This window comes from Ascidiella aspersa, chromosome 4 (genome assembly GCF_963924565.1).
Source record: "Ascidiella aspersa chromosome 4, kaAscAspe10.2, whole genome shotgun sequence".
In the NCBI taxonomy this organism is placed as follows: Eukaryota; Metazoa; Chordata; class Ascidiacea; order Phlebobranchia; family Ascidiidae; genus Ascidiella; species Ascidiella aspersa.
The window spans coordinates 10,597,929-10,612,969 of NC_139450.1; the positions used below are offsets into that span (position 1 = coordinate 10,597,929).

Genomic DNA, 15,041 nt, shown 5'->3' on the forward strand with positions numbered 1-15,041 from the left:
ATTTATTTATAAACAGCCGGCATTGGGTCATCGATATATCTAACAGACAACGCGTTCGACAGCACCGCCTCTATAGCTCAGTGGCAGAGCGCTGGTCTTGTAAACCAGCGGTCGTGAGTTCGATCCTCACTGGAGGCTCCTTTTGACTTTTTAGGGCTTTTCATTGCACAAAAATCGGCGCTGGTCTAGAATCCTACCACAACGAAACACCATTTGGGTTAGGGTGCGGGTTAGCGTTTGGGTTAAGGTGGGTCAAGTATTATTATTAAATTAGGAATATAATAATACTTGACCCACCCACACTCAAACGCTAACCCGCATCCTAAACCAAATTTTTTGCGTTGATTTTAGAACTGTGGCAGGATTCTAGACCAGCGCCGAAAAATCGACAATCAGCCACAAATGAACAATTTAAACGAATATAAAACACGCAAACCTTTTATTAAAATCTGACAGATGCATTTGGCATTTGCAGAATCAGGTCAAAACCCAATATCCACTGACAATTGATTGCAACACTGTAACTTTACTACCAATAGGCAATGAGCCCAATAGTTTATTGAATTAAGCAATTTTTTGTTTAAGCAATGTGATTTAAAAAAGTAAACGATGCAAATTACAACCAGACTTAAAAAACAACTATTGACATATTATTAAAACGAATAGGCCTACATTTTCAATCATAACCAATGAGTGAATTGCTATTCTTTTGAAGATGCCTAACTTGCGCAATACACAACTGTCAACCACAAGAAAGATTTAGGCTAAACTTAAGCATCAAAATTTTAAATCAATTAATACTAAACAGTGAATTGTTGACTTGAACAATAATTCTGTTTTGCTAAAAAACGTAATAATTTCATCTTGAGATTTGCCTACGCGTTGATCAAGTATATTAATCACACCCAAACTGTATTTTTACCTATCTTAATTGCGTAAAAGCCACGTTTATGTGCAGCTTTGTGACGCCACCCCTGAAAAAATATTCATGCCCCCCCCCCCAAACCAAAATCTCAAGTCCGCGCCTGACCGAATCCTTTTGCGATTATTTTTGTGTTTTGTGTGCTAAAGCGATTTAATACCGAAGTTTTAATTTTGATGTACCGCACCCGCAATCCGCATGTTGCGCAACATGCGTTAAATCAAAGTCAATGCTCGCTTTAATTAGTGCTCAGCAGCATGTTTTTATCGAGTGGAGCTGGCAGTTTTCTGCAGCTTTATAGCGATTATCGTGTTGCCCAAAAGTTTGTTCCGTACATATACTTATATATTATGCATATCTTATCTTTGTTGCGGCATCCTTCAAGTAGAAACAAAGCAAGGAACTTTGGACAGGTTGTTTTCATTTTCGTTTTGGCCTTACCACCATAATCAGATCGCGATTGACCACCCAAACAATACCACATTGAACTTTCGCTGAAATAAAACCTAAAGAAAGGCTCAAGTCAAAAATTGGTTAAACTTATTAAATAAAAAGACAGATGAATAATTGTTTATCGTATCGCAACAATTTGTCTTTTTTAAGTGACACACTAAAACGTTTTGTGCAACAAAACAATATGTGCAGTGTGCACTCATTACCCTCTATTCATAGCGGTTTGGTGAAACGGACAAAAACAAACGTCTCCTTTTGAAATACGCAAGTTGGGGCCCGTGCGACGTAGAAAAATGTTATGCAATCATGTTTTTTACCACAAGAGATGAATTTCATTCATGACGTGTTTCTACATTTTTGTAGTAATTATAAAGTTCAATGTTGGTTGGCATTTACAGCTTATTTGGAATTCGTTTGTACTTAAATTGGACAGTAAAGGAGGTCGTTTCACGTTTGCCTGATTACCAAATTAGGGTTTCATTCCTGTCATAGTCGATATTGCACAACAATTTATAATGCAGTTAACCAATCGGTTTATGACAATATAACATATTTTTACGCTACAAGTGTTAAAAGAGAAAATCAGTATAAGGAGCACAGCACACCAATATATCTCAAATGTAACAATAATGTAGCCTTATAGGTGGTAGCAAAATGCAAACACGTTGTCACTCAAATAGGGAGTGTTATGTTTTAAGTATAAATGGTGGTTAGGGAGTGCATACAATAGGACAAGATTTGCATTAAACCACGTACAATAAGTAAGTATGGCCGAATATTAGCAGTGTTACCACAGTTAAAACGATCAATGCAAAGGCAGCCAAAATAACGTGAGCAGGTCTTGAATAGTTTTAAAATTGTAAGCATGGAAGTCCATGCGAACTTATTTACTATTATGATTTGTTGGAGTCCTACATGAAAAAGGTTCGTAAAACGTAACTTATGAGTTAATTCGAGCGACGCTACTGTTTTAACCGGTACCACCGATCTTTGAGAGCAGCACAAAACGAACATGTTACTTGCACGAAACAGGCGTATTTTACGGAAGCTCAAATGCAAGATTTGCTGTAGGAATATTTATCAGCGTTAAATATTACAAAAATGGTCTCTTCGCAAATCAAACGAAGTGACTGCATTCGTGGGTGCAACAATTCAAACTCCGATGTACAATTTCATGCAACACAGCTAATATACGACATAAATGAGTTAAAACCCTGTAAAACGTAAAATAAGGAATGCGCACACTGAAGACCCAGCTTGGTTGAGGTTTTCGATTAAACAAAAAGTCGAATTTGCGCCAATGGCAAACAGATATGATACGCACGAGTACAATTTGAATGAGTTTTCCATACCGATTAGGAATAACAAACGCCATTAGCTGCATTTTTTACCAGAGGCACTAAGCGGAAAAAACAAAGTGCACTTATTTTTGGCGTCTGAATTTAAGTACACCGATATACTTAACAACACTCGATGGTAGGCAATGCTTCAAAGGTTTATTCTGTGCTCGATCTAAACGTCGTTATCGTTAGTTTGGCAAGTAGAATAAAACACAAACACTATAGTTTGTGTTGAAACAGTTAAATGCGATTCGGCGCCGCGGCCGGGGTTGGAACTCGCGTACCGGGGAATTCGCGCACACGGCAGCGCGTTACTGCTTCGGCCGATTGGCGAAGAGCACCTCGACCACTGATTGGTCGGCCATGGTCGAGATGTCGCCGATGTCACGGTTGCCCTTGGCGACGTTGCGCAGCACTCTGCGCATGATCTTGCCCGAGCGGGTCTTGGGCAGGCCGGGCGCGTACTGGACGTAGTCGGGTGTGCAGAAGGCGCCGATGCTGTGACGAACTGGACAGAATAGGCTCAGTAAAAATGGGGGTACACATGTTCATGGTGGCGATTGTACGCAGGGTGGTGATTATACGCCAAAACTTTAAACGTAGTGCATAGTAAGTGTAGTTAAACCAATTTCAACTGGCCTTGGGTGGGATGATTTAAATAGTAGCTGGGAGCCTGGTGTGTTTTTCGAGGTAGCCAATCCTTTATTTGAAATACAGAGACTATAAGTTACAACCACCGGCCGTGTATAAGGATTATCAGACATTTTTTTTGTTCCGAGATTAGCTTGAACCACAGTAAAAATGTTTTTTTTAATTTCTTGAAATGCATGTGGTTGTCCAAGTCAAATATCAAATAATTTTTGGTGCATATGCAAAATAAGTGAGCATGCTGTACGGATATTACTAGAAGTGTGTAAATAGCTAACACCAAACGGGGCTCTAGTGCATTGACGAGTGTTAGCGGGCGTTTTTGGGAAGCAACACAAAACTATTTATGTTGACGATAGCCGTATTTGTCCTATTCAGAAACGAAAAACAAGTGGCAGTGATGACAAATCGCACAATTTTTACTCAGACATGATAAAGCACGGTAGTGCGAAAGCTATATTCAACTCAAATATACAATTAGTCAACAATAAAACTATTTTGCAGCATATTGTTTTACTCTTGCCATTTCACGAACAATTACGCCCGGCAAATTTCAGCAAATAAAGTTGGAAGAATTCGAAAAGGAGAGAATACTTGCCCCTGTGCTTAAGGTCGGCCGCCAATTCATCCGTAAACTCGATTCCGTCAAGCAGCGTGATGAAGCAGTACAGGGACTCCCCCTTGACGGGATGGGGCTTCCCCACCACGGCTGTTTCGGATACGAGCGGGTGCTCAATCAGCACCGACTCTACTTCGGCTGTGCTGAGAAGATGGCCTATAGAAAATAGAGCTATACTGTTAACCATTGCGAGATTGAATGCTCCTTTATTCCTGGGTTTGAAAAAATTATGCATGAAAAGTTTGAGGTTATATTGGGCGGGACAGAAAACTGTCTGCGTTTGTCAGAATTAACTAAAATAAGGAGCACAAATTCCCATTTTATCGATATTGTTTCATTTAGAGTGGACGTTCTTGAAATCATATTTAAGGTATTTTTTTATAAAAACAGTTTGATAAGTTAAAAACGTACACGGACCAACGTTTTTCTACGTCTTTCTATTTTATTTATATTTGTTATTATTAAAACAGGCGCCAAAAATATCGGTCAGTAATTTGTGGATACGTGCCTAAATCGCAAATAAAAAACTTAAAGTAGTTATACTAATTCATACAACAATCCCAGAAAATGGCTGGAAAGCAGTAACGTACCTAGGATATTTGCCGCGAATTTAATATAGACGTTTCTGGGCTAAAATAAATGGGTCGATAGTTTAGTTTTGCTTACAGGGATCCTTCAGAGTGGGTAACCGACCAAGACAATTTTGTGCAAGCAAAGCCAGGTGAGAAAAATCCTGACCTTACAACCTCGGCTATAACAAAAAAAAACTTCTATTAATTGAGCTACACAGGCTTAGATGGGAGCAGGTCAAGAATCAACAATAGAACCAATGCCTGGTCAGGACAACATACATGTGTGGTATACTATGATTGATTTTCGACTCCAGATTCCCACATACATATTTTGTCAAACCCCCTTTAAAAAACAAACCCAATGGTTTATAGCTTGATTTCTTCGAGATTCCTTCGCGCATATCCAGCCATTGACGTCTTTATTGGTATAGATAGACCGTTATATCGGTCTACCGATCATTTTTTAAAAAATTTAAAAGAATGGGTTTTAGCATCACGCCAAATTAATGTGCAAAAAAACAACTTTAACAACTTTTAAAAGGTATATATAATAAAACGTTATTTGGATTTATTTTTCAATCTATTTTTCAAGAGTTTTGAACATTTCTCAGGTATATATAAAAAAAATCGGTATCGGTATCGGTTGACAAAATTTTAAAACATCGGGTAACAATATAAGTGAAATCGGTCGATCCCTATAACATATTGATACATGCATGGTAAACAATGATTCATTCTCGGCTCCACATCCCGTACATCTTTTGTCAAACGCTTTTAAAAAACAAGAAAGGTTTATAGCTCGATTTCTTCGCGCATATCAATTATCCAGCCATTGACTTGGTATCACGAGGATTTCCATAAGCGTTCGGCCCCAACCTGACACGTTGATCATGTCGTCGATCCTTCCTGTGATCCAGAAGTAACCGTCGTCGTCCCGATAGCAGCCGTCTCCCGGCACGTAGTAGCCCGGGAACTTGCTGAAGTAGGTGCCCTCGAAGCGCTTGTGGTCGCCGTAGATCGTGCGCATCATGCCTGGCCACGGCTTCTTGAAGACCTGGAAAATCACTTTTTTATCATTGCTCTCGTGGATGGTAAATTGTTGTATTGAACCATTTACCTGGTGAAATAGTGACGCACAAACAGCTACGCATGCAGTGTTACATTAGTCAGCAAAGCGGCGCAATGAAACCTAGCTAGAAATCATTACATGTGTAGGTATTGCAATGGAAATCTAACCTAGGAATGTGTTCGTGTATATATCATAGAAGTCGTATAATGTGAGCGCTGCTGACCAGTGTAATATTACATTGAAGAGCAAAGCGACTTTTCGAAAACATGACCAAAAGGACAAAAGTAAACTAATGTTTACATATGGCAACCAATGTCGCATTGGTGTATTATATGGCAAGGTCAACCGGTGATATCGAGTAGAAGACCATACCTGATGTCGTACTCGCACGATATCAAGGTGGTATCAGTGCAGACTGTTTTTATCCAATACACTATATAAGATTGCCAGCAACAAATTTTGTCTATTTGGTCTGCTATCGTTCGCATAAAATAAATTATTTAAGGTAACAAAAAAACTAATAAAAAGTAATTGCCAGTAAGCCTGTTATCGCGATGTCATGAAAACTTGGAAGCAATACAGTTGCAGCGGGCATATAACGACACAACGCACGTAATACGCAAGCTGATAGGAAAACTATAGCGAACAAAACATAAACAAAAGCGCACCAAGTATCCTTCAGCGGTGCCATCCACTTCTTTCCCTTCCTCGGAAAGTACGGCCGGTACGACGCCGAAAAAGGGAAAAGTTGCCGAGCCGGGCTTGGTGGGGGTGCAACCGGGAAGGGGGGTCAGGACGTGGCCTCCCTGAAATCAACATAGTTTAGTTGCTTGATTAAAGTAACATGTGTGTTCTTATCACTTGGGACAATTCCTAAATAGACTTTCAAACGTATGAAAGGTTGTGTATGTATTCATTGCGGTTTTTCGTATACGTTTAATTTTGAAACGAATGTGGTCAAAAAAATATAAATAAGATTTTGCCTAGTTCACACTATAGACACGATATGCTGTTTCCACGCCAACATTAATAGTAAAAATCTCAAAAAATATAATTATAAACAAGTTAGGTTCCACCAGTGTTGGTTTAAAACTCGTGAACTCTTTTATCAAAAAGTTTACCTTAAAAGTGAAAAAAATATAGTCGGTAATCAATTTACCTAACGTATATCTTATACAAAACAGCTTGATGTTGTCACATCACACCAAATAGAAGGAACGGCTATTTTCATTAAAATTGAAAACAACCCATTTTTCTTACAAACAGTATCGCTTTAAGAGCATTCGGGTAATTTTTTACCTTACACGGGGAAAATTAGGATTACTGCTTTCAAATTGACCACAGAAAGTTCTACTTGTAGCTTACGGTTTCGGTTTGCCAGAAGGTGTCGACGATGGTGCATTTTCCGTTGCCGATCACCCTGTGGTACCACAACCAGGCCTCGGGGTTGATGGGTTCGCCAACAGTGCCAAGCACTTTTAACGACGTGCGGTTGAACCTGAACCAAAGGTTTTTTGTTAAACCTGCTTCGGCAAGGACGTTATGGGTGTGTGCGAACAAATATTTCAGTAACGATTCGCGCTACAGCAGGATGGCCCGCAATGTTGTTTTATGTGTATTGGTTAAAATGACTTGCTTTAAAGTTAGCACAGGCGTAGTTCAGCGGATCTGCCGGGGTTTCTGAAGTGCTTTATGAGGAAGTGAGCACTGTATTAAAATATAGCTGTTTTTATACACACTACAGTTTTTCAGGGGCCAACAAGTTTTGGAACCATTGTTTCAGTTTGCAAACGATGCGTTTTCTTATTTAGCTCTAGAGCTGTTGGTATAAGCGACATGAGTCCCCAATTATTGTTGGATTGGTGCTTTTTTTAATGGCGTACGAGCTAAAGCAAATTAAAAACAGTTTGAAGGTTCACTTCTTAAGCAATTATGTTTTTAAGCAAACATGGTCAATGAAGTGCAACGAAAGTGGGTGATAAATGGTTTGTTTGTTCAAAACATCAAGGGTATACAAAGCAAGTGCGTCATTCCGAAGGACGCCATTGAGTTGCGTCATCGGTTTAGGTCGCCTTTGCAATTAGGAAGTTTTACGACAGGGCCGAAAATTTTAGCACCAGCTGTCGCACTCGTTTGACGCTAAAAGCCCTGTTCGCAAACAATTCACACGCGTTGTAAAAGCAATAACAGCTTACCGTTAACACGTACATCCCAAATTTTTTGGTGTTCTTAAATTACGTTGTAACTTGTAACATAGTATAGCAGCGGTTCTCTAACTTTTCACTTTGTCAAATATTTGACTAGGAAAATAAAATCGCGGCACACTTGTTACAAAACAATAATATCATAACCCGAAAATCGCGGCATCGCCCTTCTTGCATGACAAGGTAATAGGTAAATAGTATACCCTAGTTTTTTATTATCAGTTAACCAATGAATAGTGTATAACTCTACATTGAAGACTCGCATGCTTGCTTGTATGTCCGTTTGTAATAGGAATGGTTTTATTTTTCAATGTTAAAAAATTAGTCGGCACACTTGTACACAGTTTGAGAATAACTATATAATAAGCATGCTTGCCATTTTATGCATTCGTTTTCCGAATAAAAGTAAGGTTTAGTTAAATACGCATTAAAGAGTTTTCCATTTTTTCCTCTTTTCTTTCTAAACCGCAAATTAGGTCACAAATTGCCAAGGCTTCAGAGATTAGCCTTTCAAACAAAAAGACTGACATTGATTAATATTGTGCGTGTTATTTTGTTATTACTGTATTGTTATATTACAATTCTGTTATTATTGCTGAACTTACATTATTTACCGTTTTTGTATTAAATTAATTGTGATGCTCTCTATTACTTGAATTTTCTGCAAATGGCTCATTCATTAAATACGTTTGCCCACCCCTGTGCTATAGTATACCAAGTCAATCGCCAACTAAGCCAAGAAGTGAATGATCGTCCCTGGTTTCACTTCCTTACTTTTTCACTGGTTCGTCACCGAACTTCATGAGAGAACGAACGGCCGTGGGTGCCGTGTAGAATTTTGACACGGCGTACTTGTCCACCACCGACCAGTAACGACTCGGGTCCGGGAACAGAGGGGTGCCTTCAAACTGTAGCGAAACGAGAATGTTAAATTAAGTTTTAAATTACGATGGTGAGATTTTTTTGATAACATCTTGATAATGCAGGTTTTTCTTTACATTCCAAGTATTGCGAGATTTTAACCTAGATTGTTTTTTGTTGCTTATGTTGAAAATATTCAGATGCGATAGTAGCGCGTTTCAATGTAATAAATTCACGACAAAGTCGAAAAGTTTTATGAAAATTCTGGCTACAATCGTTATTACACCGCAGTATTAATATCAGTAAATACAGATTCATTGTCACCTAGAAAACTCACATTTATTTCTGTTTTTTTTAAGCGGGTTAATGCCCAAAAATCTTAGCCTTAAATAAAAGAAAAGATACACATAAAACTTTGCAACCTAATATACGTGTTACTCGACAAAGTTAAACAAAGGGTGAAATGCTGCCTCACCAAGACGGAGGTGGCGCAGTTTAGCAGCGGTCCGTAGGTGATGTAGGTGTGGCCGGTGATCCAGCCAATGTCGGCCGTGCAGAAGTAGACGTCGCCCTCGTGATAATCGAAGGTGTACTTGTGTGTGGTGGAAGCGTACAGCATGTAGCCGGTCACGTGATGCAATATGCCCTGGAAAAAAGTTAGGTTGGGGTCGGTGTAACGTATTTGCTCCGGAATGACTTTAAAAAAGTAAAGATGATTGTAGGATCCCTTGGATAAAGTAATTTTTAAATTTGAATAAAAAGTTTTTTTTCCCCACTAAATTTAACAACAAAAATAGCATTTTATTTCTTCACGACAGCAACTTTAACGAAACAGTGTGAAAGACAACAATGTATGTTTGGCACCAATTAACCACAGAACCGCAAATTATTCTCATTCGACCAACCTTAATCTGAATAAAAAAAAAACTATCGGTACGCAATCGCGAATAATTTGTAGGACAAATGCTCAAAAAGGCAGGGTTTACTTAACAACGTCAGGGAAGCAACTGCGTTGCTACCAGCGGTGACAAAGCTTTGATAAATAACTTCCATTACGTGTCAACCAGTTGCGGGCCAGTGCGATTTCTCAGTAAAACGATTTCGATTGTGCATCACTAAACCAGTGGTTCTGCACTACAAACGGACTGTCAATCACGAAAAACTGGTTAACACACTGCGACATCCAGACGCAGTTTTAAAGTTATGAGTGATCCTGACCACAGAACATTAGAAAACATTAACATAAAACAAATTCAACCAGGTTTCGTTTTAATTGAAAGCCACATGGTACAAAGGGTTTATTTTTTTTCTTTAAGGTTTCTTTTAATTGAAAGCCACATGGTACAAAGGGTTTATTTTTTTTCTTTAAGGTTTCTTTTAATTGAAAGTCACATGGTACAAATGAATTATTTTTTTAAATAATGTACTAACTTTAAAAAGCCCTTGCATGAGAACAAAACTTTAACTAAGACAAGGGACAATATATGAACTTCTAAGAAAAATATAGGTCATGGGTGAATCACAAAGTATGCACAAACAGAAATTGGGATTTTTTCATATTTCAAAGAGAACAATATTATTGTCAACAGGATACGACATTGAATTTCACTGGTACCTTATGTTTTTAGGCAAAACCTAAAACGACCATTCGACCAAGCATTTTCGGAAACAACTACTTCCGTTAGCACAAATTTTTGGCATAACCGACTGTTTGGGTATTTTTTGTAATTTTCGAGAGCTTGCTAAAATAGCCGATCAACTTGGTGGAAATTTCGCTTTCTTTGGATCTGTTGTTATATTGATTGGATTAAAACAGCTCTTCAGGAATAATGAATTTGCTCAAAGGTTTAGGAGCCCTATACAGGTCACCCTTATCACCTGGGCGAATAACACATGGATGCACGTAGTAAACTGCTGCGCCATCAAACACAAGACGCCGAAACGCTTAATCCAAAAAATAATGTTCCATTGACAGTTCCAACCTTTGGTTTGCCGGTAGAGCCGCTAGTGTAGAGGATAAACAGAGGTTCCTCGCTTTTCATCCACTCGGGCTCACATTCGGGTGACGATCCTTCCATAAGCTCGTGCCACCATTTGTCCACGCCATCGTTCCAGGGTACCTGTGCAATGCATATTTTAACAGACACTTTTTTTTAAGGTGGTAGTTTGACGGGAATTGCGTGTAGGCGTTAGAGGAGCAGGGGTTCTTAAAGTTTTATTACCGCAGACCCCAACATTTATTTGTGCTTTGCGTGGACCACGGTCGCCCAGAAAATTAAAAAAAATGACGTCATAAATTGACGTCACAATACACACAGAAATCATAAATCTGTTGATTTCTGCCCAAAAGCATGAAAGTGAAATTGAGGCTAAATACAGTCAGTGCAAAACCGATTTATCTTTAATTAAACTATTTTCTTTGAAAAATTGATTACTTCTTAAATATACACTAATGTTTTAATTAGGCCCATGGGCCCCTAAATCTAGTTCACAGACCCGTAAGGATTTAATGTACCCTCTGCATTAGAGTTTGACTGATGGTTGAAGAAGAATACAAATATTCAACATTTTTAAAAAGATGTAAAATGCTGTGAAACATTGGGTGGGAAAACTTATTTGGAAGCGCTTAAAATTGCCTAGTGTGACTCGAATGTAATTTAGAAACAGCAGATAGCAGGTTAGGTATAAAAGTGTATTTGCATTTTAATAAATTTCAAATATATCATTGGGTAACGGGTACACACGCTCATTGAATACTTTATGGCAGTTTAAACATAACATGATTTAGCTCGTTTCACTTTTATTTGCTCAAATTTTTTATTTGCTCAAATTAACAAAGTCCGTAAAAACAAAAGCTAATTAATGCTTGTGATTGTTAAATCAGCAATTTTAGCAACTCACTTTGCATGTTATAAGTCAAATAAAATTTCATGTGCCTTTTCCTACCTTAACCTTTGAACAAGGCCTCATCGCTGGACGAGTAGTAATATCATCGCTGTAGCTTTTGTCTGTTAAATGCCGAACAGTAACGCAGGTGGAAACTTTGTGGTTTGCATTTCGACACAGCTCCAGAGCTTCATCGGCAATAACTTTCAGATCAATGAGCTTGGTTCCTCGGTAGACTCCATCTGAAAAAATTGAAATAAGTTCGTACAGCTTACATGGATGAAGTGTGACAGAAATGTAGTATTTTTTAGGAACTGTGCCTTTTTTACATTGACTAAAACAGTGTTTCTCAAACTGGGGCAACCTTCGAGTTTCAAAGGCTCAACATCTTTTAAATTTATTTCCAGTTAAAGTTTCAGAGCTGGAGCACATCTCTTCATTAATATATAGTAAGGGGTCAACCAGTTAAAAAAGTTAGGGAACCACTTGCATAGAAAATACAAAAGCCTTTTATTTTCTTGTAAGAAAATATATTTTAGGAGAGGGCAAAAAATAAAATCTACGAAATGAAAAAAGTAATTTACTTAAAAACTCTACCAAAGTTTGAAATTTACAAACCAGCAGTTAAGAGGATATCACATTCAGCATCTAAAATCCTTGAACTTAGAGACTCGGCAGAAAAGCCAGCGAACTGCAAACAGAAATAACTTAAGAGCGTGTTATTTATTAACAAACTTCCAAGAAAGTATGGCTGTTAAAAGCAAAACCTGTACAGCGATGAAATAGTCTTGTTATGAATGATATTTTTTCAAGTTCAACTATACAATTCAACTAATATTTACTTCATTTAGAATTGAGTGAGTACTAGTTAGTAGTTCTGACATTAATGTGAAATTTGATAGTGTAAGACCAATGGGTTATTCTTTGTGCAAACAAACACCTTACCACAATCGAGTGAATTGCTCCAACCCGGGCACAGGCAAGCATGGCTACAACCAGTTCCATAATCATGGGCATGTAAATGGCAACCTTGTCGCCTTTCTTCACTCCAAGCGATTTCAAAACATTTGAAAACTTGCAGACCTGGGATTTCAGAATTGAAAGATGAATCAGGAGTATTTAAAAATTCGTGGGTCATATAAAAAAGGCTTATGTAATTGTAAAAAAGAATAAACAAAACACTGTATTGGTTTAGAGTTAGTTAAAAGTAAAACGTATTCAATGGTAGACATACAAACCTCTTCTAATAACTTTTTGTACGTAATGTTTGTGCAATCCATTGGGTCATTTCCTTCCCTTTATAACAGGAAACAGTATATTAGGAAATATTATATTAGTATTAATATATATATTAGTATTTTACTGTAATTATGCAGAAAAATAGATTTCAAACAACTAAATGGACTTCAGGCTTATAACATTTAGGCTTTGTATATATATATATCGTTTGTAGAAAAAAAGTTATTGTTTGTAGGTCAGTATTGTTTTGTGTCCTTGCTGTTAACATAAATAATTTAACTGCAAGCATTGCCACAGGGCACATAGATTAAATTGTCTGATAAAAAGCTAAATACATTTTAAGCGCATCCTCTAAATCCACTTCTCAAGAAATGACAATTATTGTAGCTACAATGGCTAGTTGGGTCATGTTTTTCAATAAACATACCAATATCAGATTGGGAGACATTCCTTTTATTCATGTGTAAAAGTCAAATTAAATGAACTTTATATGAATTTAAAAAAAACACATAGAACAATACCAATAGAAAGCGATTGTGTCTCCCTTTCCATCTTTTACATGTTTGTCCAAACAATTGTAGCAAATGTTAGTGGAGGCATTTTCCATACATTTTACATAAATTGGTCCCTTGTTCACATCAAAGTTGTAATCGAAGAAATCACCTATTGAGAAAACTTGCAGCATTATTTGATGAGGCCTTATTAAAACAAAGTTAAACATTACTTACATGTATATTAAGCTTCTATCTATCTAGGCATCTGTCCATTACATATTTAAAAAACAAGTCTAAAATTCTACTGAAGTCTAAAATGAAGTTTGATAATGCAATTTATCAATGTTTTCTTATACATGTCGAATTGGACACTTGCGGATGTATAATTAGGCGCAACCTTAGTGGTAAAACATTAAAGTATATCAGTTATAATAACCCAATATAAACAGCAAAATTGGATACAAATCCAGTTTGGATTTATATCTAAGGATCCAATATTCTACCTCGAACATCCCTAATATTACTAAAAACCATAAGCATGACTAAAGTTTAGCTCATTTAATCAACTTTTGCGATTAAACATACTATAGAACTTTTTCAAAAGCAAAGCACAGAATATTAAAAAAAACATGCAGCGGCTCACCACTGTGATCCTCTTTAAAATAAAAGCGAGATGCAATCTTTCCCCAGAAAGAAGAAGGGTCCTCGATGCTCTCTTTGTACATTTCCTTGTATTTCTCCATGTTGGGAACATGAGATTGTCCCGCTTTGACAGCTGATCCAGGCTCATACACTGCTTTATCACCACTTGCCATTTTTCCTTTTTAAGCTACGGTAATGCTTAAAGTCGAATCTGTAGCACAAGTCAATGGTAAAATTATTGTAGGTTTTAGATTTGGAACCTTGTCTTAGAATATTTTAGGAAATTATTTTGAACACCCCTTCGACCCGTTAGTAAAGTAGCAGACCTTGATGAGATTTCACTGGTGCAACTAAGGTCAAAAGTGCACCTGCTAGTGTAACAGATAGAGAGTCGGGGTGCAGATTCATTTCTTGGGGTACAAGTTTGGTCTGTTAAAAAAACGCGGGTACACTTGCCATTCTTTGTTCTTTCCATAGTGGCTCTTTGGGCGCTCCGTGCTGGTCTAAAGTCCTACCACATTTTGTCCGGGGGGGTTATATTGCTAACAATATTTGAGTTAGGGTGAGAGTTAGCATTTGGGTGGGTTCGTTACTGTTAAAATAAAAGTGGTAGGATTTTCGGCCAGCGCTGCTCTTTGATAGTTTCAAACTTCAATGTTGACTCAAACAAATAACTTGCACACTAACTCAAACAATGTTAGAAATATAAACGCCATGGACGAAAATGGTAGGGTTCTAGACCAGCGCCCAAAAAATTTTCAGTAAAATGGGTACGTTAAATCAATAAAACAGTAAACAAACATAGGCTACTGGCTACGTAAGTCATCAGTAAACTAAAAAAAAACTAATAAATGAAATTTGCAGAATAAGCAATTGACACAGCTACCACAGTTTACATGTCTGTGTACGATTTTTTGCATAGGCCTTTAAACAAGCAACACAAAACTAACCGCTTTTGCAAAGCCAGCTAATTAATGTTCCTGTTCTTATTTTACATGACTTGAAACTTTCTTCAACGAAACTACTCTTGCGTGACCAGCGGCGGCAAATCGACAATGTAGGATTTCAAAGACAGTTTCGATGATGATTTTT

General features: G+C 37.6%; 1 protein-coding gene and 1 non-coding gene across 2 annotated transcripts; one reads left to right on the forward strand and one right to left on the reverse strand.

Annotated features, from left to right (window-relative positions):
• The first annotated feature begins 66 nt into the window (after window positions 1–66).
• On the forward strand, window positions 67–138 carry Trnat-ugu (transfer RNA threonine (anticodon UGU)). The gene has a single exon. It is a non-coding gene; the product is annotated as a tRNA-Thr (tRNA).
• Window positions 139–1,972: 1,834 nt separating this feature from the next.
• On the reverse strand, window positions 1,973–14,153 carry LOC146147156 (acetyl-coenzyme A synthetase, cytoplasmic-like). The gene is made up of 14 exons (XM_083388447.1): window positions 13,951–14,153; window positions 13,335–13,476; window positions 12,813–12,870; window positions 12,520–12,657; window positions 12,193–12,265; window positions 11,635–11,816; window positions 10,671–10,808; window positions 9,164–9,334; window positions 8,602–8,735; window positions 6,989–7,121; window positions 6,292–6,429; window positions 5,431–5,608; window positions 3,962–4,138; window positions 1,973–3,223 (listed from the first exon to the last, which is right to left on the reverse strand). Exons 1-14 carry the CDS (start codon window positions 14,120–14,122, stop codon window positions 3,027–3,029), a joined length of 2,031 nt encoding a protein of 676 aa, XP_083244573.1. The 5' UTR covers window positions 14,123–14,153; the 3' UTR covers window positions 1,973–3,026.
• Between the last annotated feature and the right edge of the window lie 888 nt (window positions 14,154–15,041).